Source organism: Helicoverpa armigera, chromosome 24, assembly GCF_030705265.1.
Source record: "Helicoverpa armigera isolate CAAS_96S chromosome 24, ASM3070526v1, whole genome shotgun sequence".
Classification (NCBI taxonomy): Eukaryota; Metazoa; Arthropoda; class Insecta; order Lepidoptera; family Noctuidae; genus Helicoverpa; species Helicoverpa armigera.
In genome coordinates this window covers 30,751-55,098 of record NC_087143.1, presented here as the reverse complement: position 1 = coordinate 55,098, position 24,348 = coordinate 30,751, and the positions used below count along the sequence as shown (strand labels likewise).

General features: G+C 41.3%; 4 protein-coding genes across 4 annotated transcripts; 2 read left to right on the top strand and 2 right to left on the bottom strand.

Moving 5' to 3' along the window:
* The first annotated feature begins 1,229 nt into the window (after window positions 1-1,229).
* On the top strand, window positions 1,230-2,527 carry LOC110382333 (GATA zinc finger domain-containing protein 1). The gene is made up of 2 exons (XM_021342933.3): window positions 1,230-1,971; window positions 2,313-2,527. The coding sequence occupies exons 1-2, from the start codon at window positions 1,377-1,379 to the stop codon at window positions 2,477-2,479; spliced, it is 762 nt and encodes a 253-aa protein (XP_021198608.1). The 5' UTR covers window positions 1,230-1,376; the 3' UTR covers window positions 2,480-2,527.
* Window positions 2,528-4,809: 2,282 nt separating this feature from the next.
* On the top strand, window positions 4,810-5,849 carry LOC135118612 (U6 snRNA-associated Sm-like protein LSm6). Its single transcript, XM_064041061.1, has 2 exons — window positions 4,810-5,032; window positions 5,636-5,849. The coding sequence occupies exons 1-2, from the start codon at window positions 4,942-4,944 to the stop codon at window positions 5,782-5,784; spliced, it is 240 nt and encodes a 79-aa protein (XP_063897131.1). The 5' UTR covers window positions 4,810-4,941; the 3' UTR covers window positions 5,785-5,849.
* Window positions 5,850-7,017: 1,168 nt separating this feature from the next.
* Window positions 7,018-13,999, bottom strand: LOC135118613 (uncharacterized). The gene is made up of 3 exons (XM_064041062.1): window positions 13,760-13,999; window positions 8,707-8,789; window positions 7,018-7,220 (listed from the first exon to the last, which is right to left on the bottom strand). The coding sequence occupies exons 1-3, from the start codon at window positions 13,787-13,789 to the stop codon at window positions 7,103-7,105; spliced, it is 231 nt and encodes a 76-aa protein (XP_063897132.1). The 5' UTR covers window positions 13,790-13,999; the 3' UTR covers window positions 7,018-7,102.
* Window positions 14,000-14,473: 474 nt separating this feature from the next.
* LOC135118610 (calcium-independent phospholipase A2-gamma-like) lies at window positions 14,474-24,252 on the bottom strand. The gene is made up of 7 exons (XM_064041058.1): window positions 24,040-24,252; window positions 23,273-23,487; window positions 22,049-22,335; window positions 17,944-18,081; window positions 16,859-16,948; window positions 15,721-16,694; window positions 14,474-15,641 (listed from the first exon to the last, which is right to left on the bottom strand). Exons 2-7 carry the CDS (start codon window positions 23,391-23,393, stop codon window positions 15,524-15,526), a joined length of 1,728 nt encoding a protein of 575 aa, XP_063897128.1. The 5' UTR covers window positions 23,394-23,487; window positions 24,040-24,252; the 3' UTR covers window positions 14,474-15,523.
* Between the last annotated feature and the right edge of the window lie 96 nt (window positions 24,253-24,348).

Below are 24,348 nucleotides of genomic sequence, written 5' to 3'. Positions count from 1 at the left end.
AAAAATTACGATGAATAATATTACAAATAAATAATTCACAATTTGAATACTGGTTTCATTTTTGCTATTGTATAGATAGAAGATCCGAAAATAAAAAGTAAAAAACTTAAATGCAAGAAATACGACTACGATAAGTATATTTTGTATCGGAAATTCATTTTATATTCTCCTCTGTAGTGGCTGTAGTCCCTTGTTCTTCTTTAGGCATTCCCTATGTACCTACCTACTCTAATTTATTATGTTTTAAACAAAACTCACCTTGATGTAAGTAGGTCTCTAAGGCACCTAAGAAATGTCGCAACTGAAGAGGTAATTAAGTAGATCCTGCCGGGGCTGCGGGATTGTTCGAAAGAGTTACCGCGGCCCTGGTACATAAAAGGCCTACGACGGAACACGACGGTTTTTAGTCAATAAGAGTCTGAGGCGTCGTCTCCCTCATCGCTGCTAACCCACAGCGGGAGGGGTCAATTGATGATTTCGTCGTCGTTAAAAAAAAAGGTAAGTAGACAAAGGTGCTAACTAGCAAATAGCTTTTTTAGGCGGATACCATGCTTTTTTTAGTTCCATTTTCTTTAAAGGGGTAGTTTTTTACTGGTCACGTTTTTTCAAAAGTATCTATGTATAATGTAGGTATAACATAAAGGGCAATTTTTCTATAACATCCTTGAAAAAGACATTGTTGAATCAGATATTTTTTTGTTTCTTAGAGCACTGTGAAACGATTTATTGGAAAAAATGCAAATATTAGTCACAACCCATTAAAATTCAAAAAGTCAAAAAGTTGGCACAAGTGATATCTGTTAGGAATTTATATATAGAAGTTTGAATACCTACAATAATATCCACAGTCAGACTTTCAGTCACACAGCTCCATCTTTTGTCAATAAGCGCAAATGATACTAACACCGCTACTTCTCGCTAGATAGCGCTACTTCGAAGTTTTACAAAACATCATATTATAATATTCTGTATCTACGATAAATGATTATAGTGATCGCTTTATAATGCAGGTAAATGAATAACAATATTTTTGTTTTAATTAATTTAGGGCTGATTTTTCAATCATCAGTTAACTTCTATCTGAGGAATAAATATGGCGGCTTGACACATTTTCCATACAAAAGCTGTCAAAACGTTAAAAATATTCCTCAGATAGAAGTTATCTGGCGATTGAAAAATCAGCCCTTATAGATATAACTCACCGAGAATTAAAAAACCTTTGACATTGTCAGTCTCACTCAGTGTCACTTGTCAATGTCATCGGTCGCTGGCTGTATTTGGTTGAAAACTTGAAATGTTTGTTTGTTTGTGTTTATTATCGAGTGTAGCAAGTGTTTGCTAAATAAATTATAATTTCGGGATATACAAGAAGCACAATGCCAAAACCTACATGTGTACAGTGTAGCAGCAACGATTCATTACTGTGGCGCTCTGCTGAAAACGGACAAATATGCAACGAATGCCATCTCTCGAATGCAGCGAGCAAGGAAGCGAAGTCCGACGCCAACGTGAAGCCGGAGCCCGACGACAAGAAGGATGACAAAGACGACACAGACAGCAAGAACGGCCGGAGCGAGGGAGAAACGACGCCGGCTAAGGCTACCGGCAAAGGCACCAGGAAGAGCACGCGCTCCACGCGCTACAAGGCGAAGACGCCGGCGCCCGCGCCCGCCAAGGCGCCGGGCACGCGCGGCCGCGGCCGCCGCAGCATCTTCAAGCGGCAGCCGCTGAAGGCGCCGACGGCGACGGCGACGGTGGTGACGAGCGACTCCATCTTCTACAACGGCAGCTACATGCAGGTGGGCGACATCGTGTCCATGACGGACGTGGACGGCGGCACGTACTACGCGCAGATCCGCGGCTTCCTCACCGACCAGTACTGCGAGAAGAGTGCCGTCGTCACCTGGCTTCTGCCCACCAAGGCCAGTCCCCCGCCCGAGCAGTGCTTCGACCCTGCTACTTACATCATAGGTAACTGTTCCATTATTCTATAGAGACTATTATAAATGACGATAACCTACATGCATACATTGTTGCTGAGGTGTTAGTTGCACCACTTCTTTCCTGCAAAATCATGTAGGAAGTAGTAATTGGGGGTGATCTGGGAGCTGTGTTTTGTAAACTTTGATGTTAAAAAAGTAATGTTATGCAGGCAAGTTAGAATAAATGATTTTGAGTTTGAGTTTGATGAATATAGGTATTGAGTAGTAGATAAGTGATATCTTAAAGGGGCTAGTCAGCCAGGGTGATTGAAGACAAGAGAATAAATACAAAGCATAATTTGTAATGAGTGGTTGACATGTGCCTTCCAGGCCCCGAGGAGGAGCTCCCTCGCAAGCTAGAGGTGATGGAGTTTGTGATGCACGCCCCGTCCGACTACTACAAAGCCAGCAACACACCGTACCCTCTCACAGACAACGAAGTTAACAACTACACCGGCTTTATATGGACATCCCTCGAGCCTAAGGAGAAGACATAGACTTACTTATTGCATCATTTTACAAATAAACTTATTTTATATTACCTATTTCTTGTAAAAACTTTATTTTATTAATAAGCATGATATTATCACAATTTGAAACGAAACATAATTTTAACCCATTGTATTTTTAAGCTCAGATATATACGTGAGACAATTGATTTTCAGTTGGGACTACCTAACTATCTAATAAATAGATAACGATTTAAATTTTTCAAAAATTTTAATCATAGTCACAACCAAAAAAGTAGGAATGAAGAACAAGACAGATACAAACTAACACCGGCAATCACATGTACACTAAAATGATGTTAAAAATAATAAAAAGGATGATGGGCAATTTTGTATGAACCCTGGCCTGATAACCAATAAAGTTCTTATGTATATTAGACTATTGCTTATACCCTACAGTTACTGAAATAAAACAGTTCATGTCAAGAATCGACCGGAAATAAGTACAGTCGGGCACAAAAGAGTTATACTTTATGCACCCATTTTTTTTGTGAAAATAAAATCTAAAATAGAAAAATTCATTGTATGATGTATTTTAGTCAACTTATCACTTATTTAAATAAGCCTAGGGTAGACTATCAATAAAAATCGGTCTCAACTAGGCATAATTGTTTTAATAGCAAAACAAAACTTAAAAATTAACAAAACTTATTTCTATTATTGGAGATAGCATTTCCTGGTTCTGCGGCACCAGGATAGTTGGCCCTGGGTTGTCGAATTATTAGAAAAGTAGCGACCCACCCCAGCTACGCACGGGAAAACAGTATTTCCTCACTATTTAACGGATGTTATTACACATACAAACCTTCCTCTTCAATCACTCTATCTTTGAATATATATTAAAAAACCGCATCAAAATCCGTTGCATAGTTTGGAAGAGTTAAGGTTGCAAATGGACATAGGGATGTAAGGACTGAAAAAGCGACTTTGTTTTATGCTATCTAGTGATACACAAATAGTAACCAACCGGGCGGTCAGGTCCGCAAGGATACATGAGGGGTTTTATCAGTGTAATATAATTATTTAAGTTGTTTGTCAGCTTTCACAGAGTTCTCATCATATAGCACATCAGGCTTGTTACCCAGGACAGTCGACAGTCATTGGTGATGATAGATTGATGCCAGCACACCTCCAATTCCACAGGATTATATTTCGAAGCAAGATGTATTAGATGATGTCTGTGCAAGTACTCACGATAAGTATTTGCATTAAATAGGCTACGAACTTGACTGAACTGATTTGAAAATCTTTCAGTGGTGGAAAAGCTGCGTTATTTATAATAAGAAGACTTTTTATCCCGGTACGGGAAGTAGTTCCCACGGGATGCGGGTGAAACCGCTACCAGAAGCTAGTATACCATACGTGCCAAAGTGGTTTAATTCCATAGTCAGTCGTAGGCTTACAGGACTGATATCTTTTTTCCCCAGTGGTTAACAATATTCTAACCATAACAAAAATTGAAGTTTAGGGTATAAGCTATCATTTGATGTGCAAATGGTTTTCATTGGTTATACCGGTTAGATTCACTGGAACGGTGAAATACGTACACCATACGTTGTAAATACTACCTGCTAAATAATCTTTTTTTTTTCAATGAACTTGGAAAATATGGGCACAGACACCTTCTGTGACTCGTCCTGACTAATATGGACAATAATATAATGCACTTAAACATCCCTCCCATACGCAATGAAATGGTTCAAGTCCATTGGCTGTGCTATGCTATCAAGTATCTAAACTTCGTTCTCCGGCGGTTTACAATATTTTGCCCATAATAAAAAATGAAGCTTAGGGTATAAGCTATCATTTAATATGCAAATGATTTTCATTGGTTATGCCGTTTAGACTCACCAGAACGGCGGAATACGTACACCATACGTTGTAAATACTACCTGCTAAATAATCTTTTTTTTTTTAATAAACTTGGAAAATATGGGCACAGACACCTTCTGTGACTCGTTCTGACAATTATTGACAATAATAATGCACTTAAACATCCCTCCCATACGCAATGAAGTGGTTCAAGTCCATGGGCTGTCCTATGCTATCAGGTGTCATATCTTCGTTCTCCGGTGGCTCACAATGTTTTGTCCATAATAAAAAATGAAGCTTAGGGTACAAGCTATCATTTGATATGCGAATCGTTTTTATTGGATATACCGGCCAATTTTACCCATCATCCTTTTGTAGATTTTATAAATACCTGTTTCTAGACTACATAGAATACGTTGCCTGTATATCCTGGATTGAGTACTCTGTGGTAAATATCTTCAGGCTGTCATGTCAGTGTCTGTCAATGTCAACATGTCAACCGACCGACTGTCATTCATAACTTCGTGAGTACCGTCAACCAAGTCTATGTAATTGGAATAGAGATTGTCTACTTCTAGATTTTATTGGACGTTAAAAGTATCTATAATACTTAAAAAGCTGAATATTGATCAAAAACAATGAGTCGGAAAGAAGCTCTATCGTCGTTCATCCAGCAGATCCACGGGCGGCCGGTGGTGGTGAAGCTAAACAGCGGCGTCGACTACAGAGGTTAGCCTAGCTCGTTTATTTACTAACAAGTTATACTTCACCTTGAGCTCCCGTCATTACCTTCACACAAGTTAAACGCATTTACCTTTATTAGTGCTACACAAATACGAGGAAACTACTCAGTGACATAACCGCGAACAATATGTAAACAGTGTTATTTATAGGTTAGCTTTATTGTTGTATATGTGACGCGGATTGCCGGTGAGGTGGTTATCCTTGCGAAATGTTGAAAACTACGAACCTTTTCTGTACTGAGGACAAAGTAAGAGGCTAAACATTATTTACTATGTATGTACTGCAACTGCGAGGGATCGGAATAGATCTGTAAAGTACCAACCAAACCTGTTCAGGAACTCATAAATGGATCAATGGGTCGTCTTAGGTGTAACGCAAGTAAATATAGGCAGCTACAGCCTGGTCAATATATTCCACTTTCAAAAATTGACATGGAAAACTTACTTAGGTTATCTAGAATTAGTTTGTATTTTCATTTTCTCTGACAAACAACGAAGATGAAGTTTTGTTGTAATAACTTTTGTTTCACACTATTTTTAACCTGGTCACCATGCCTATTAACTTTGAGTACAAATGTTTGACTTGCAGGAGTGTTGGCGTGCCTGGACGGCTACATGAACATTGCACTGGAGCAGACGGAGGAGTATGTGAACGGACAGCTCAAGAACAAGTACGGAGACGCGTTCATCCGCGGCAACAACGTGCTCTACATCAGCACACAGAAGCGCCGGATATAGCCACCGCACATTACATACTGTGATATCATAGCAATAAGGATATAATAAATGTTTTGTAATCTCTATTCTTTATTTATATCATATTATTTCAATAAAACCTTAAACATATCTTGATAATTAAACCTCCACACTGCAACTTTGTGTTACAAACTTAAACTTATCTGTATCAATATGACCATATTGCTCCTTCCTCATGTGTAGTAAAACTTCACATCACCATACATCTGTGGAATGAGTATACATGTAAATTAACTTTGTATACATTGTAACATTTCTCATTTATTTAGTTTAGAGGTATCATATTATTTAAGAAGGTTGTTTGCACAAGGGTTTAGTGCAAGTAACTTGCCTTCACATCCATGGGCATGTCTGGGGGAGGCTTCCCGTTGCCCAGATCAGCTATGAGCGTTTCTCCTCTGTAGCCGTGCTGCGCCGCGTAGTGTTCCCTCGCGGCGCGGGCTGCTTGCGGCTCGAAGGCGGCGTCCACGCGGTAGTTGAGCAGGCGCCGGTCCCACAGCGGCGCCCAGAAGCTCGACCACGCGGGGGCTGTCCACACGCACACACACACGCCCCACGCACACAGCGCCGCCAGCCACACGCGCATGCTGCCACCGACAGTACGCGAGCTGCACTGAGCTCAGCTCCACCGCACTTGATAATATTATGTATTAGCACTGGACGCGGCAGTACTGCGGTGTGTTTGATCAACTAGCCAACTCAAGGATACTCACACTTGTCAACTTGTGATGTTCTGACGTCATGCTCATCTCTTAGGTATGTGCGATTCGATATAATGTTACCGGACAAACACGATTTCAAGACTGACTAATTTTGCCTGGGTTAAACTAGTTCTTGTTATATATCCTAGACCAAACTTATTAGCCTGATAAGATAAACTACTAGGTGATCCTGATATATGCGCTTTCTTTAAATCCAGCAGCCAATAAAGTCAGGCAATAGATTTTATTTCAAGCTAGCTTCTGCCAGCGGGTGTGAATTCATCCGCGTCAGGCAAAAACTACTTCAAGCAAATTGATAAAATTACCCCATAGCCCCTCCCCAATAAATGGGCTAGCTAGATAACACGGAAATATTTTTTTCTAATCGGATCAGTAGGTAGTTTCTGAAATTATGATAGCATAAGCACGGAATACCTACGTACAAAACACTTGTGCGCCTCGTTTATACGTTTTACGATGAAGGTGGTACAGGGCAGCCTCATGAAAACAGTACTTGTATAAACTTAACAATTTAATGACCTACATAGAAATACTTTATACAAAGATGAACACTAATATAACGCGACTATGTACGAGCGCTAGTAGATGCCCTCGAGCGGCGAGTAGGACTTGTACTGGTAGAGCTCGGGCCCGCCGTAGCCGTACAGCAGCTTGCCGCGGCCCTGCTCGTCGTAGTACGGGTAGCGGTAGTTCGGCCTGCAACACAACACCAAGTCGATCAATATCTAGCAATACGCACAACCATCGACAGCAGCCTGCGAACTATTGCAGGTACGTGGGACAGTCTCATACTACCGCTGGTGGTCTTTAATTTTCTCACTCGTTTCTAATGTGTGTGTGTTGTACCTATGTGCAAATCAAATCGACTATGTCGGTTTTTTTTATTTATCATATCAATGCCACATAAGCTGAACATTCATTGTTTACCCATACCATACTAGTTTTCCGACTTCGCTGCACAAGAGGGTATAAAATTTCATTTCATCCCTGCTTACTCCCCTCATTTCGGCGGCATTTGGGAATCAGGCATCAAATCCGCAAAACACCACGTCAAACGCGTTATAGGCAATCTTCACCTGACCTTTGAAGAATTGCAGACATTATTTGCGCAAGTGGAAGCAATATTAAATAGCCGGCCCTTATGTCCCATGACTTCAAATCCCAATGACTTCCTTCCCCTCTCTCCTGGACACTTTCTCATAGGGAGAGCGCTAACTACGTTTCCGTATCCGCAAATAGAAGAGGTGGACCCCAACAAGCTGAAGCGGTTTCAGAGATTAGAACAAATTAGACAGCACTTTTGGCGGCGTTCTCAAAATGAATACATAAATGAATTACAGAGAAGACAAATGGTTAAAGGATACGCCACAACTCAAAGTGGATGACTTAGTCCTGATCAAGGAAGAAAACTTGCCGCCGCTGTGTTGGAGACTAGGAAGAGTCACGAAATTGTTTCCGGATCCCGATGGGGTAATACGAGTGGCAGATGTGAGGACTTCAACCAACTGCCTTCGACGAGCTTTGGTACGCTTGTGTCCCCTTCCTGGTCCAGAAGAAGAGATCTCTATTGAAAGAGAAGCCTTTCAAAGGGGGGAGCATGGCGCGGCCTGAAGCGCCAATACATTTTTTCATAGCAACGCGCATCTCAACGGGTCACGGTTCATCGTTCTAGGCGTCAAGAAATGACGTACATTTTTTATGGAGATACCTACGTTACAAATTATTTTTTATTATATTCATTCACCGTCACCTTTATGCTGTTCACGTCAGCTCCATGTATTTTCAAGTTTTTGCAAGTATACACACGTAAAATCAAGTTCCCGGGTTTTATTTACATCCAGAATAGGACCCTCTTATGTCTAACAAGCAGACACTAGGTAGGTATGTATGTATATTCGATAGGGAGTATGAGGTTGAAGTTTTTTGGTCAGGGAAGAGCGGGTTGACGTGCGTATAGCTATAGCCTTATGGTGGGTCCACACGATACAGACTTTAATTTGAAGGCTGTCTGGAGATTCTATGAGTCTGTGTGAAGTTGGTATCGTGTGGACCCGCCAAAATGTTATAGAACTTTGACCCTATACTTAAACAAAACTGTCCCTCTGAACTGTCTGGCTAGTGAGAGTAGTATGTATGTTAGCATAGCAGCGTTATTAGGCGCGTGGCAAGGAGTAGCGCTCACCTCTCGAAGTACTGGAAGTTGGGCGCGCGCGGCTGCGGGATGGTGGCGCGTGTCGCCGTCAGCACGCTCAGCAGCGCCGCCAACTGTAATGTGCACACAGAATACTTATGTTGTTGTCTACAACAAACCTCATGGGTAGGAGAGCTACCCATATAGCCCTACATTAAAGTCAAACTCCTAATTAAATAGTCTAAACAAGCTGATCTAATTCGAATCCTAATATTTACTAGGAGCTGTCACGGACTTTGGTTTAACGGGGCGGTCAATATTATAAGCTCGTTGGAGGAAAGTAAAACAAGGTCAGTGACCTCTAGCTCTCAGTAATGAGGTGAGCAGGTAGTCAGACGAGCTCGCTTGTTGTGTCTGTAGGATGCGGGCGTTTATACCTCACTGTCAGCTTCACGGACAGGCCCGCCGTAAGCGGGCGTGCAGCGCGTGCACCGCACGCGGGCGGCACGTCCTAGGGGGCGGCAAATCGAGCGACCTATCACGTAATATTAAAAAAATACAATATCTTTTTACCAATTATTTGATTTCAATATTTCCGAACACAGCAATAGCGCTAAGAATATAACTTACACTGCCGGTTTCAGTTCCTACATCTGATGATCATTTTCAAAATTAAAAATTATTAAAAAAGATTTAAGATCAACCATTAGCGTAGCGTGGGGGGAGAGAGCAGGGAGGCAAATGCCCTGGGCGGCACTATTTAGGGGGCGGCAAAATTAACCCATACGGCAAAATTAAACCATAATTACGTAATAAAAATATTTTTACTAAAAATAGATGAGTAGATTAGCAATAAAATTTCAGAAAAAGCCGCCCTCGCTTTGGTCGTCCCCTATCAATTTTAACGGGTTCATCCTTTGCATCCCCAAAAAAAATTCGCGCTCGCTGCGCTCGCGCCTCCATGTCAGATATCGCTATCAGTAGCGATTTTAGGGTAGGGCGCGGTTGGGCTACGGCCCATGGCGCCGGATATAAGGGGCGCCGCAGGCGCCCCCAACCAATCCTTGATCAGAATGTTACTCCTATTTTTGTTTTAAATTTCATCAAAGATTGCAACTTACAAGAACTGTACCCAAATGAATGGATAGCATCAGGGCCATCTTAACCTATGGTGCAGCGTGCGCGAATAACCCGGGCGCCGCGGGCTCAGGGGCGCCGAAGCGAATTTGTGTTTAATTCCGCGTTAAAGAGAAATTCTCGAAGAAACACTACTTTTAATGTCCCAATACTCAAAAAAATTCGCGCTCCCTTCGCTCGCGGCTTCTTCACTTCACAGTCGCTTTTTATTATATATGTTTAGGACTTTTAGTGATCCAAAACTCAAACATTTTCGGGCTTGCTTCACTTTACAGTTGTTTTTATTTTTCAAGAATTTTTTAGTCTACCCTAGCAAAAAGGGAGCGTCGTTTTTAAGTTATTTTATTAATAAGAAAGTAACTTCTAGTTTCCATGAACTTTCTTATTTACATACTTTAAGTCCCAAAATTTTAATACATAGGCGCCATCATCAACAAAGAGTTATGTACGTTTGGGCAAAATTTTAAGTAATTTTTGTTTTGAGTTCTAAAATATAACAAAAATTTCGCGCTCGCTTCGCTCGCGCAATCAGAAGACATGTTCCAGTGTTTTTGCATTCATCAACCAGCAATAAACTTATGTACGATTGGGCTACATTTTACGTAATTTTTGCTTCGACTTGTTAACTATAAAAAAAATATTCGCGCTCGCTTCGCTCGCGCAATCGGTATCTAGGGTCATTTCGCCTGTTCGCGACCATCGCCCAGTTCGCGTCCATTTTGCCGATCTCCTTTAAAAAAACTTCGAAAACAAGATAATTAACACACCAATCAAACGAAAGATCATTACCGCTAATACGTTAATGTATAGAGGCACGCACAGATAGACAAAAGTTCTGTGCGTCCAAACAATCCTTTTAGAAAAAATAATTAGTCTAGGCTCTTCAACAAGAAAGCGCAAACACGTTGAATTTTAGATAAAAATTAGTGTGCAGCGGCGTTTTTGATGGTAAGTTTTATATTGTTTTATGTGAATTTTAGGATAGATAGCTATTTCTACAGTTTAATGATGAATAAAGGTATAATGTTTTTTATGAATTTGGTAATGTTTTTTATATTTAACGAATAAAATAAGGTGGACGCGAATTACTACATCGAATTTTACAAAACTTCCACTTTGCGTCCACAATGGACGCGAACTAAAACTATCCTCTATACTAATAAACCAAATTGCGTCCACTGCTTTCGTTAAATACTTGCTTATAAAAAATAATTAAAACATGGGTACTGTTTAATATATTGAGATTAAACAGTAAATTTTTTAATTTTTTTGTTATTTTAAATTAAAAATCAACATTATCATCATTTAAAATTCACTTTTAAAAAATAAAAATATTTTTTCTCAACATTGGTTTAAGTAACTTAAAATTAGGCAATTAATTTTGCAACTTGAAAAATAAACAATAATCAGTTCTGTTAATTTTACCCTAAAATCACAGTCAAAGACCCGCGTTGATTATAGTAAGTTTTTGGCCATATTAAATTAACAAAACAATATAACAATTTTGTCTAAACATACAACTAAAAGAATTGTTGAGTCAATAAATTATCAGACAAGGCATATTCTTTGAATATTTTTTTTATCGATTTATTCTTCTCTCGAATATCATTTAATGCTTTCTTTAAATCTTCTTCTGTGTATGTTGTCTTTTCCTTCTTTTTTCCTGTATCCGATGAACTTATCTTAAATGAAATTACTTAATATATTAAGATTAAACAGTACATTTTTTTTATTAAGATATATACGTGGTTATAATTAAATTATATTTTTTTTATGAAGATATATACGTGGTTCTAATTAAATTATAATTTTTCAATTTTTTTATTAAGATATGTATATATATATATACGTGGTTATAATTAAATTATAATTAAATATTTAAATTATAATTTAATTATAACCACGTATATATCTTAATAAAAAAAATTACTGTTTAATCTTATTTTAAGTTACTTAAACCAATGTTGAGAAGAATTATTTTTATTTTTTAAAGTGAATTTTAAATGATGATAATGTTGACTTTTAATAATTAAGTTTATTGTTAAATAAAGAAATTGATCTAATACAATCTTTCTTTATTAATTCTTAAAAAAATCACCCCTATATTCCTTTTCTAAGCTACTGGACGCGAACTGGACCATGGGTGGACGCGAATTGGATTTTGTGGACGCAAACTGGGTAAAACGCCTAATTTTGAGGTTTATCGATTTAAATAGAAAACGTAAGATATTTCTAATACAACTGAAAGTTAATCTTAAAATAGAGTATATAAGGAATACATTACACAAATTTGACATGGAAATGAGTGCTGGAGCATTTTTATTATCGCCGTCAAACTTGCCAACTGCACTAAATGGTCGCCAACAGGCGAAATGACCCTATATGCGTCTCTGCTTTTCGTATGGGTTTCAATTGCAGTTGGAGGGCGCCGTAGAAATCTCGCCCAGGGCGCTGGTAGAGTAAAAACCGGCACTGATCGCAATTTATCTTTGTTTAATTGTTGAGGCATTCAATTCTGAAAAATCATTTTTCGCTCACGTCCGTTATAGCTTTTTGTTCACTTTGGCTTTTTATGATATGTTTACTTCATGAAAACTCTAAGGAAAAAATCGCGCTCGCTTCGCTCGCGGCTTCATGTACATTTGCACTTCATTTCTGTGTATATCTTACTTTTTGACTTTGCTTTGTTAATTTACAGTGGTTTTTATTTGTTTTGTGTCCTTAGACTAAAAAAATTTCGCGCTCGCTTCGCTCGCGCTTCCTTACATATGAAATATGTCTCATGCGTTGACTTTTTCAACGGGAAACCCACCAAAAACCATTAATAACATATTTTACTGAAATTAAACATTGCTATAGATATTTAAGTTCGTTACTTTAAGTTACCCATAATCTGTTCTAATCACTTTGATATACATTATGTTGGTACCTACCCATTAATCACAATCTTTCAATACATGGGGGCCACTTGGGTATAATGATTAGTAGTATATATATATTATATTTATATTTATATATATTATTTATATATATAATGATTAGTAGTATATATTATTATATATTATAGTTTCCTAAAAAATAATAATTAGTCCGGCTTGTAGATTGTCCAAAATTAAGCGATACGTATTTTTTCTTTTTTAAATTGGATCAGAACTTATTAAGATATAGCGTATTAAAGTTGAGTGTGACGTCACAAATTGCTACAATTTTCAGGACTCTGTGACGTAACTGCCCCCCACTCCTAATTTTTGAAGCGTTGTGTCTTTGTCATTTTATGTTTGATTAAAATAAGAAAAAATACGTATCCGATATTTTTTGATTATCTAAAAAGCGGACTAAATATTATTTCATTATTTCGACCCTGGACATTACCCTATTGCTTAGTCTGCTAATGGGCTAATCCATGACTTCTTAGGTTACTCTAAGACTTAGAGCATTTCAAGTAAATAAAAAGTTATGTGTAATATATATTATGTACCTATTGCAATATTGATGCATCTAAAAGGAAGTGCGTTTTTTACAATCAGAGCGGTGCATGTACATATTTTTTTCTGTTGGAAAAGTAAGATGGATATGAATGGGCGGGGGGGTCCGGACCCCTTATATATTTTTTGACAAAACCCAGTATAATATGTAGTCGTAGGGCGGCATAATCGGTTTTGCACGCGGGCGAACAAACAGCTAGCGGCGGGCCTGTTCACGGATATCACTAGGCCTCGTTTTCATTTATGGGAAGGCGAGATTTCTATAGTTGCAGAATGTTGTAAAGCTAGTTATAAATATTCATGGTTTTAGGTACACATCAAACCCAAAATCTTACGCTATAATGAGTGACCCTGGGTTACATAGATGAGTATGTCACCCCTGACACGGCGCAGTTTCACAACTCACTTACACAACATACGCGTTACACGTAACGTTACAGTGCAGTGCAGTAGGTAGACTGCAGCTGCAGAGGTTCACTCACCATCGCCAGCAGGTATGTGTAGCACTGCATGTTCCCGGGACACTGATCACAACACTCGAGTCGTCGTCGCGAACTGCTTTCCTAAAGTGAAAGTAGTGCAAGCTTATGTACGTGCGCGTGGCTCGGCGGGTGAGGCAGCACTGGCACTGGCGGGCCCGCCGGAGGGAAAGCACGCCGTGAATGTTAACTACGTGCCCCCCCTCCTCCCCTCACTCCCAGCCCGCGATACCTGACGCACTGCACGGATCCTATCTTCATGAATCAAAGCTAAAGACCTTTAATCCACATGTAGTGATATTAAGTAAATGAGCAGTAAGTTAGTTGCAGGCTCGGCCATCAAGAAGACGGTAATCGTCCTGCACTAGAACAGCGGTGTTCGATGCTCCAACGTAAGTGAAAGTGTTCCAGTGTAGCGCCTCGTACCGTTACATACGAACACTGTGTGCGTGTGTGTGCGCCGATGGCCAGTTGTATAACAGTTGTTATGACTCAAGGATTGTTAGAATAATGAGCAATTACTTAATTGCTGATTTCACGTCTTCATTCATTTACCTTACCTTACCCACACGTTTGCATTTCATTGTTACAAAAAAATGCCACAAAGTAGAACACAAAAAATGTCATAAGTTTTCTGACATCAGGTAATCAAACCACTTTTGACAACCCCTTCAAAACTATGTGGTTATGCAGAATTCGGAAATGAGTAAAACGAAATTCAGAATTAAATAATAATTTATTATCACATTTGCTGATTTAACATTAAACTATAAACATATCGCCACTAGTGGAGTGCGACTGTCACGTCGCCGCAGCTCGCCTCAAACAACTTGACGCCTCTGAAGTTGCCCACTTACTAGTAGTGGGCAATACTGTTCATGCGAGACGCGATAACTTCACACTGCTTCACGGGCTCACTTCAGAGGGGTAAAGTTATTAGACGTGAGCCGAGAGTCGTGACATTCAAACTAAACTTGTAGTAACTAATGAAATGACTAGATTGTATGATGACCGTCGTCACATGTCGCTACTACGGTGATGCTTAACAGTACAATATATATATCACATTCATTAACATTAATTATAAATTATAAAATGCACCGATAATAAATCAATAACAATAGTGAAACTTTACACAGACCTTTACAAAACAAATATGTAGCTCTAAGCTCACGCTGAACATCGCGCTAAGGTACGGAACATCAGCGAGTGTTCGCCGCGTCGCGTCGGGCGCCGACACTCGCTGAAGGCAAAGTATTTACAATACAGTCAACTATTACACCTAATAATATCAGCGTTTCGAGTCGCGGCGCTCTTGTAGAACATCACACGACTCATATCTAACTAAAACTAAATCCGACGCTAATTATCAATTTGTAGCACTTTGTTTTTCGTCCGATTTTATATTTGTTTAGAAATCTATCAAAAGTATAAAATTACGTGCTAATAAACTTTTTTATAATAAAAAGTAAGTACAGCACTTTGTCTCTCAATACGCATGTTGGTTCCCGACATCTGTCTTTTAAAAACATATTGGACACGACATTGGTGGTTTTTCTCATAAACTACGAAGTGTACAGACGTCAGCAGGACAACCTACTCGAATCTGCAAAATTTTACCAATCGAACACTTGCCTTCAACTTTTGTGATATGCTGTCGTCTGTACAAAGAGATCACGAGTCTATTCCACCTTTTGTTAAGTTTTAGTCAAATTAAGTGACCAATATTAGTCGGTAAAGTAACTAGTGCGGCAGTGTGTGTGTGAGTCAGTCTGCGATGCCGGCGAGGATGGCCTGTCGCTTGGCGGCGTCCGTCACGCGCTGCAGCAGCCCGCGCCGCCGGCACAGCTGCGCCGCCGCCTGCTCGAACTTGTGCTGGTTGCGTCTGCACATACACACAGAGAGTTATATACCTGCACATGTGTCTGTGACAGCTAGCTGCAGTGTATGTGTGTGTGACGTACCTGATGTATGCATGCGTGTCGACGACGAGGTTGTCGAGCTTGGCCTTGTCGATCTCGTCCATGGCGCAGTCCTGCATGAGCGGCGGGTTGAAGCGGAAGTACCCGCCGGCGGGGAACAGGTCGTTCATCACCAGGTGCACGCCCTCCGTGTCGGTCGCCGAGTCCAGGATCTTGTTGAACTTGTCGCGCCAGCTGGTGGGCTGCTGCCGGTCGGCGAGGGCGCTAGTGAGGCGCCGGTAGTCGGTGTGTGCGGACAGCGCCCGCCCCGTGCCCAGCGACACGAGGGACCCCCGCGCGACTGCCGCGGCGCCGAACAGCAGGCGCGCCTCGTGCACGGCGACGGCCGCCGGGTTGTTGACGAGGATGCCGCCGTCCTGGTGCAGCAGCCCGTCGTGCCGGAACTCGTCGAAGTAGGTGGGCGCGGCGGCCGACGCCCGCACGGCCGCCCACAGCGGCGCCCGCGACGTGCCCGGGAACACGCTGCGGCGCCGCCAGCCCACCTCGTAGCTGCGGAACAGGAAGGGCGCCAGGCGCGAGCCGCGGTTCACGACGCACGACACGATGGCGAGCTTGGGCGCGTGGCTGCGGTTGCAGTGCGTGAGCGTGACGTCGCGCAGGTTGTCCTGCAGCAGCCGCTCCCACGCCTGCGTGTCGTAGTAGGCGTGCGTCCACACGAGCCGCGCGCCGCCGCCCAGCAGCGACGTGTTGCCGAACATGTCCTGCGACAGCGTGTAGTACATGTGCCGCGCGGAGTCCAGCGTGCCCGCGCCGCCACACAGCACGGCGGCGATGATGGCGCCGGTGCTGACGCCCGCCACGTAGTCGAACAGCTCGGTGACGCGGCGCCCCGACAGCCGCTCCAGGTGGCGCAGCATCTCGATGGCGATGATGCCGCGGATGCCGCCGCCGTCCAGCGCCAGGATGTTGGCGCCCGGCCCGCGCGGCGGCCCGCAGTACCCCACCAGCGCCAGCGCCTGCCCACACACAGACACATACACTCGTGTGTCGTGCTGGAATAAAGGAAAACGAACCACCACCCTCTCAAGTATGAAGGTGATATAACTGGGTTGCGGAGGTCAGATAGGCAGTCGCTCCTTGTAAAGGTTGATAGGCAGATGATGATGACATAGCCACGTACCTCATTGACGACGCCGTCGATCTCCTTGGCGAGCGGCTCGGCGTGGTCGAGGCTGTCCTGCACGCGCAGCAGCGCCCGCACCGCGCCCTCCTGCGACACACACACCGTCAGTCCAGCACGGCACAGCGACACAACCGCCGCGGTGTACACACACTGTTTGTACACGCGGACATTGTATCGCTGCGGGGCTCAATAAACGCTGTGTTATTTACAAACATTCGGGTGCATCTATCAGATGAATGACCTAGCCCAAATTCAATGTCCAGATGTAAACACTGCATGCACCTATACGATTGTTAAATAATATTTAACTACTACATTATCTATGTATATTTTAGTCGATGTAATAAATAAGTTTTGCGAAATGCTTCCGCGTCTATATTTTGCGCTCGTGCCCCGCGCACCGCGTCCGCCAAAAGCATTTCGCAAGGTATGTAGTGCCAAATGATGCCACCACACACGTGATGGATGACCAGTAGGTCAAGTCGACAATCGCCGCGCTGTACTGTAGCAGTTGGACATTATTCTAGTTATTGTTTATTGTTCTAGTAGTCCTTCTGTAGTGTGTTGTATGGTGACTCTGTGTTGTGTGAGTGTATCGCACGGCGAAGGTCGCATATATCTATAAGCATATGGTGTAATGAGTCGGACACATGCGCTCTATCTGCAATGTTTGTTACAACTGAGATACTGTGCTGACGTCACTGTGACGAGCGTCATCAATTCATTATATAAGTTGAGCAGATATGAAGCCTGAAGTTTATGTGTCGCAGTCATTCGGTTGAATTTGCTATTTTATGAATGACTAGGCCGAACGTAGATTGAACCCAACAGTTTTCTTTTAAGCATGTTTTTTGTAAATAGCGTAATAGCATGGATTTACTTATTATTACGCCGCTGAAGGTTACTTTAAAATAAATATTTTAAACTAGGCTGTAGCAAATTCAACGACTACTAAATGACGTTCATTCAAGACATCGAACATTCAATGACTTGAGGAGTTGTCCTTTATTTAAGCAATTATATGTGGTCACTGAAGTTGAAGCGTATGAATGAAACATGCATGTGATGGCAACAGTGCTCACCTTGATGGCGTAGTCCCGTGCCTCGGGGAACTCGTGCAGGTGCTCGACGAGTCGCTCGGCGCGGCGCAGCACGCTGTCGCGCGAGGCGGCCGCCGACACCGCGCCGATCACGTACGCCGTGCGAGACGCTATCGACGACTGCACAACACATGCAACACATCAGTTATATTCTACCTCCTAATCTTGTCATAACGACTTCTTCCGTGTTTTGGAAAGCTTGATAAACTGCTGAATCTCAGCTGTCAATTGAACATCTTTGGCAGTCACATTAGAAGCTAGAAAAACTGATAATTGTCTTGCCAAGGGGCATTGAGTTGCCAGGGCAACTGTATTATGGAAGTCAGATAGGCAGTCCCTCCATGTTTTCACTCGTGCTCAGCTGCATCCGGTTAGACTGGAAGCCGACTCCAAAGTAGTTGGGAAAAGGCTAAACAGATGATAGCTCGTTTCTATCTTCCACCAGAGAGGTATCGATTGAATAACAAACCGGTGCAGGTGCACCTAGCATGTGTATCAGCCCACAGCGTTGACAGCGTAACATCAGTACGATAGATATGGTTATGTAAGCACAGCCGCGCTACCAACTTAACGCACACTTGGAACATCATCAGTGGCGCGGCGCCAGCACACACACATCACTTCTATTCTTATTGTCTCTCTCCATACTTATAGCAATGCTATTATTAATATTACAGATTAACCCAATGAAAGAATTTGTACCTGACCTGTTGAGGACAGGCCTGGGGGTCTGTTTATCATATTTATTCATTCATTGATAAAGAAACACTAAGCCGCGTCGAGTGACATCGTAAAAGTTTAGCAAATCATTTCCTCAAGATATGATATTATTCACTAAATGATTACAGCACAACACCTCAAGGCTTTTCCCAAATGCGTCGCAAATTCGTTCAGACTTTATCTCCGTATGCGATGGCATTGATAAAGAGATAATGTTGTTTATTGCGTGATACAAGCAGCCAGGCCTCCTGCGACGCTCAGCTGGTGGGTGTACTCGCTAGCGAGCGTCGCGGCTGCCTACAATAACAACACGCACATAGTGCACTCTCTGACTCACTAACAACAACATGCCGCACATAGCTCTCGCACTAATCAACAAACATGTTTTGATTCCTTCTCATAATTGAAAGCCAACAATCAATGAGCGCCTAAAATACAATTACATTCTTACTATTATTGACTACTTAGGCAAAAGCCTTGTAAGATTTGTACATATGTATGATGATTAGCTAACTCTTTAGCGCAAAAATACAGAATGGATTTTGATGAATCTTGGCAGTTATACATACCACCCAAAACAAAAATGTGAAAGACTGCCAAGTTCGATAATATGGGAATGCTTCGCCTATAAAAGAAGTGAGATCTGAATAAGTACCAAGTTCCATACGAGTTATTCCCAATTTGTCATTAGTACCGATTGGTCACCAACTATTTTTTCCATACACCAAGTCCCAATTGGTCATTCGAGCAAAATAAATAATTTAATATTTAAATTTTGAGTTCCGATTCGTCCCCCGCATAAAATTTCACGTATCAGAGTACCGTCAGAAATAAAAGTGTTAGAAGAAATTTTAAATGAAAAACTTCGATGTAGGTAAAGGTATAGCTCTCATATAAAAATAATAAAATTTACATTAAAACACAGGTGAAGACAACTTGGGCATTTTATAAACCCGAAAATGTGACTTTGTGCCGGTAACAAAAGTACCAGGGGCCTATAACTGCAAAGAGATTGTATACATAAAAATGATGAATGATGGTGTAAATTGGTATGTTTATCTACAATTAGGAAAAAAAACGTAAAATCCTGACACTCTTGACTGCTATACTCCTGTAAGTTATGCGGTCCTAGTACACGGTGGGCAGTTCCATGGACACTCGTTGATTGGTATATTACTCATCTGATTTATGCGATCCTGGTATTTTGGTTTTGGCCGTGCGTTGTGTGACGCCGTTGAAATCGCGATTTTATTAATAGCGTCTTGCCATATTCGGAAAAAACATAACCAAAATAAATAAAAAAAAAAACATATTACAATATTGTAAAGCTTATGTTGTTGACAGTACTTTTTACAAAATAAAGTACGGATGACCAATTGGGACTAAGCAAAATAAAATATTTTATTGAATGACCAACTGGGACACGTTTTTTATGGATGCCAAATCACTAAAATGACGAATCGGGCATAACTCTTCCATACACATACCTCAGTTAAAAATAGTTACTTTTTAATGATGTTACTTGGCAAGTTTTCATACACCTTGTTATAAACCTACTAAACGCAATGAATCAAGTATTTAATTTTCTATTAAAACTTGCCAAGTAATCATCATTAAAAGTAACTATTTTAACTGAGGTATGTCTTACTTATTCAGATCTCACTTCTTTTATAGGCGAAGCATTCCCATATTATCGAACTTGGCAGTCTTTCACATTTTTGTTTTGGGTGGGATTTCATTTATTTTTGTAAGGTTGTTTATTTTATTTTTTTCTTATGATGAAGTTAGTTAAAGAAATGTCTCATTTATACTATTTTTTAGATTTTTTAATATGCACTATGTTTCTTACAAAGAAATGATCTAGATTTACTAAATGGACTAGATTTACCAACTGACTGACATGACATGTTATCATATATTATGTTCGTGGATCAAAGTTACACATTCGTTATTTTCGAAAGTGATTCATACTTGGCCGTTTTCAGATTTTTACTTTACTTTGACTAAATACAAACCTTTGTACCATTCGAAGATATATTATATAAATATAAATAAATTTAGTTCGTTTTAGTTCCTTAGGGGTATAAATTTACACCGGGTATAAAACACCTTCGTTATTTTGAAACCGACTCACACTTGGCCATTTTCAGATTTTTCCCTTTACCTTGACATAAAGACCTACCTCCATGCCAAATTTCAAGTCAATACGACCATTAGTTCCTTAGGGGTATAAATTTACACCGGGTATAAAACACCTTCATTATTTTGAAACCGACTCACACTTGGCCATTTTCAGATTTTTCCCTTTACCTTGACATAAAGACCTACCTCCATGCCAAATTTCAAGTCAATACGACCATTGGAAGTGGTCTAGGTTTTTGATGAGTGAGTCAGTCAGTCAGTCAGTCAGTCAGTCAGTCAGTCAGTCAGTCAGTGAGTGTATAGTAAAAATAGCGATTTTCTGACGTCAATATCTCAAGACCTACAATAGGTATATTAATGAAATTTTGTATTTTAGATAAGTGAGGGGGTCTCAACAGATACTAGAAATTTGATATGCGTAAATAGAATAGATTTTGAGTTACAGGGGGGTCGAATTTGGCCCGAAATGGTTCGTGTAATATAACCCACGGCCGGTGTGTCGCTTTTTTTGCTCGAACTTGGCGGACACACTGCCGTGTGTCTAGATAGCTTACATATGTAACATAATAATAATCCTTATAGGCTACTTCTTACGCAGGAGCAGGAAGTAGACACGGATGAAGCTGTGTGCGGATGCCAGTTTTTATTATATTCCCAGCTCGGTGGTGCGGGAAGAGATCGCGGCTGATGACACATGGTGACGCACGCCGCCATTTCTCTGCTCTATTTATACAAGTGAATGAGATAACCTCGGCTCCATAGTGCGACGTGCGTTACATACATATCGTCAAATCACTTCGCTGATTCTGTGCCTCATAGATAACAGCTGATCATATATAGAAACAGAAACATGTCTTAACCTCCTGTCCCTATCTGGGCTGCGGCAGTGTACATGCAGTGTATGGCATATCATCCCGGCGCCATGCATGTTGTCGCTAGTTAATGTCGCGCTATCACAGCACTATCACAGCGCTGTCACCGCGCTATCACTGCACATCAGCAGCCGCACAGCGCGGAACCCGCCTTATGCGCGTGATCATGTCTAATGCACTTACCGGCGTATTTGTGCGCTCACTAATACGCACGCAGGTGACTGGTTTGTTACCAAAACGATGTAAACATTTCCTAGAAACAGGGGAAACTCAAACAGCTCTCTCTTACATCCTCTACACTTTACACTGTTACTGACTAGATTGATAGTTTACGTAGTAGTGTCATGGCTGACCTTAGAGACTGAACTCTTCTGCTCCTTCCAGGTGGGCTGCGAGATCTTGCCGAGCTGCGTGTCCTTCTTGAGGCGCAGGCCCTGCAGCAGCCCCTCCACGCTGAGCTCGCTGCCGGTCGACTCCCTGGGCTTGGGCTCGCTCGCCGGCTTTACAGCCTTACTGTTAGTGTCCTCAGCAGCAGCATTGTTGGGTTTGGCATCTGCTTCTGTCTTGTCAGTGTCCGCGCCCGCGGCCACCTGCCCGGACAGCCGCGCCGACACTGCCTTCTCAAACTTCTGTATTAGATCTGTAACAGATGGAATCACAATTGAGAATACATTACTATCACTTGCCACTATTTCATATCTAGCTCTGAATTCTCAGAAGTTTATGGCCGCAATAGCCAGCTTCATTAAAATTATTTAACATAAGTTCACCGATTGAGAACATATCACTACATAGAATAAGACAAAGTCGCTTTTTCTGTCCCTTTATCCCTTTATATGCTTAAATCTTCGATACTATGCAACCAATTTTCATGCAGTTTTTTTAATAAGCTGTTTCAAGAGTAAGGTTTATGGGTATAAAACATGCATAATATAGAAGAGATACACTAATAATTTTAGAGGTGTCTGATGGGATGTTATAAATCAGCTATAATATAACTCTGTTACGGAAGCGAAGTGAGGACGGGCCACTAGTATATAAGGTTTATCTAAACTCTTTTGCTAAAACATAGGCTCTTTATGAGTGTTGCTTGTGACCGCTTTATGTTTTAAAAGGTTTTGATGACTGGAATATGTAAAATGTATGAGAATTGCTACGAGAGTGGTTTAACCCTGTTATTTAACACTCCTATTTTATTTAGTTGTGTTTTTACCCATCATAAAATGACCCACTGAGTCATTTATCGCTAACTTTGCATTTTTTTTAAACTTTCAACCAGGAATTAGTCTCAGTCAGACAGAATTTACACAAGGTTTAATAACTTTCCAAGAAATTCACCATTAATACTAATTTGGAAGCTAGAAATATGCTTTTCTACCCTTTTAATGCTAGAAACATATTCCAGTCATTAAAACCTTTTGAAATATCTATACAGAAAGTTGTTAAAACCAAGACAGGTGCCCGTTTTCTTGCAAAGAGTCTAATATCATCTGTTTAATGATATGTGTCAGTGTGTCAACGTCCTGACGTGAACCTGACGCGGGCGTTGTGCGTGAGTGTGTGTGTGAGGTACGTACTGTCCCACTGGTCCGGCGTGGCGGGCTTCAGCTTCTGCACCAGCTTCTCCACCTCCGCGTTGAGGTTGCTGAGCGACAGGTAGTGCCGGATCACGCGCCACTGCCCGCCCAGCGACGACATCTTCCCTCTCACCACACTACACACGAGCACTGGCGCCTTCTAGAAGTCTCGCGCACTCTCCACTGCACTTTATAAATATGTTCCACACCAATGTCTGACACAAACAATCCTTTGTATTAGTCTTGTTACTCAAAAAGGAATGCCACTGTTCGATATGTTTTTTCTTGCAGTTTTCGTATTTTAGCGCCGCGCGACAGCAAGATAAATTATACAATTCGTGCTAAACCCGTACGTTTTGAGTAAAATTCGCAAATAAATATAAATAAATCAATGACAGGTTAACATGACGTAAAATCAGACGATCTAAGCGCTACCAACATCAGCAAATCAAAACAAATCGCAAACCGTTTCGTTACACGGAACAAAATGGGATGAAAAGATAAACTTTTCAAATTATTATTTTTAAATTTTTGGCTATTACTGTTCTTCAAGTAAATATGACGCACTTAATTGTATAAATTAGTGTCAGACTGTTCTACCTGAATAATATTTACGAAGTGAACTCACAGTATTTTTGAAAACAGTATAAAATATTGGCCCAAACGAAACGTAGACAAAAATAAACTCCGCAACACGGTGCGAGGTGGTACGATCACTATGTTCACTATCACTTTCACTAGTCTTCCTGTTTTATTAATAGTTTTACCTCAGAGTTTTACACAAATGTTTTCGTAACGTAGATCTGTCCAAAACACAGTTCCACTAAAGTTTATCAATTCAATTATCGTTGCAGAGTACTCGTGAGTGACTGACTTCCCTGTATACTGCGCTCTCGTAAACAGTGCTCTGAATTATATAGCAGTGTAATATCAAAACATGTTTTGACATTGTTTAGATTAGTAATTACGCGCCTGGGTCTGTGTGGTGCGACGTTGGCGCGGGCGGCGCGCTCGACTCGAGCGCTGCTATTCGCCGCGGCCGCCACACCTCTCACGCGACCCACTCAGCGAGAGGC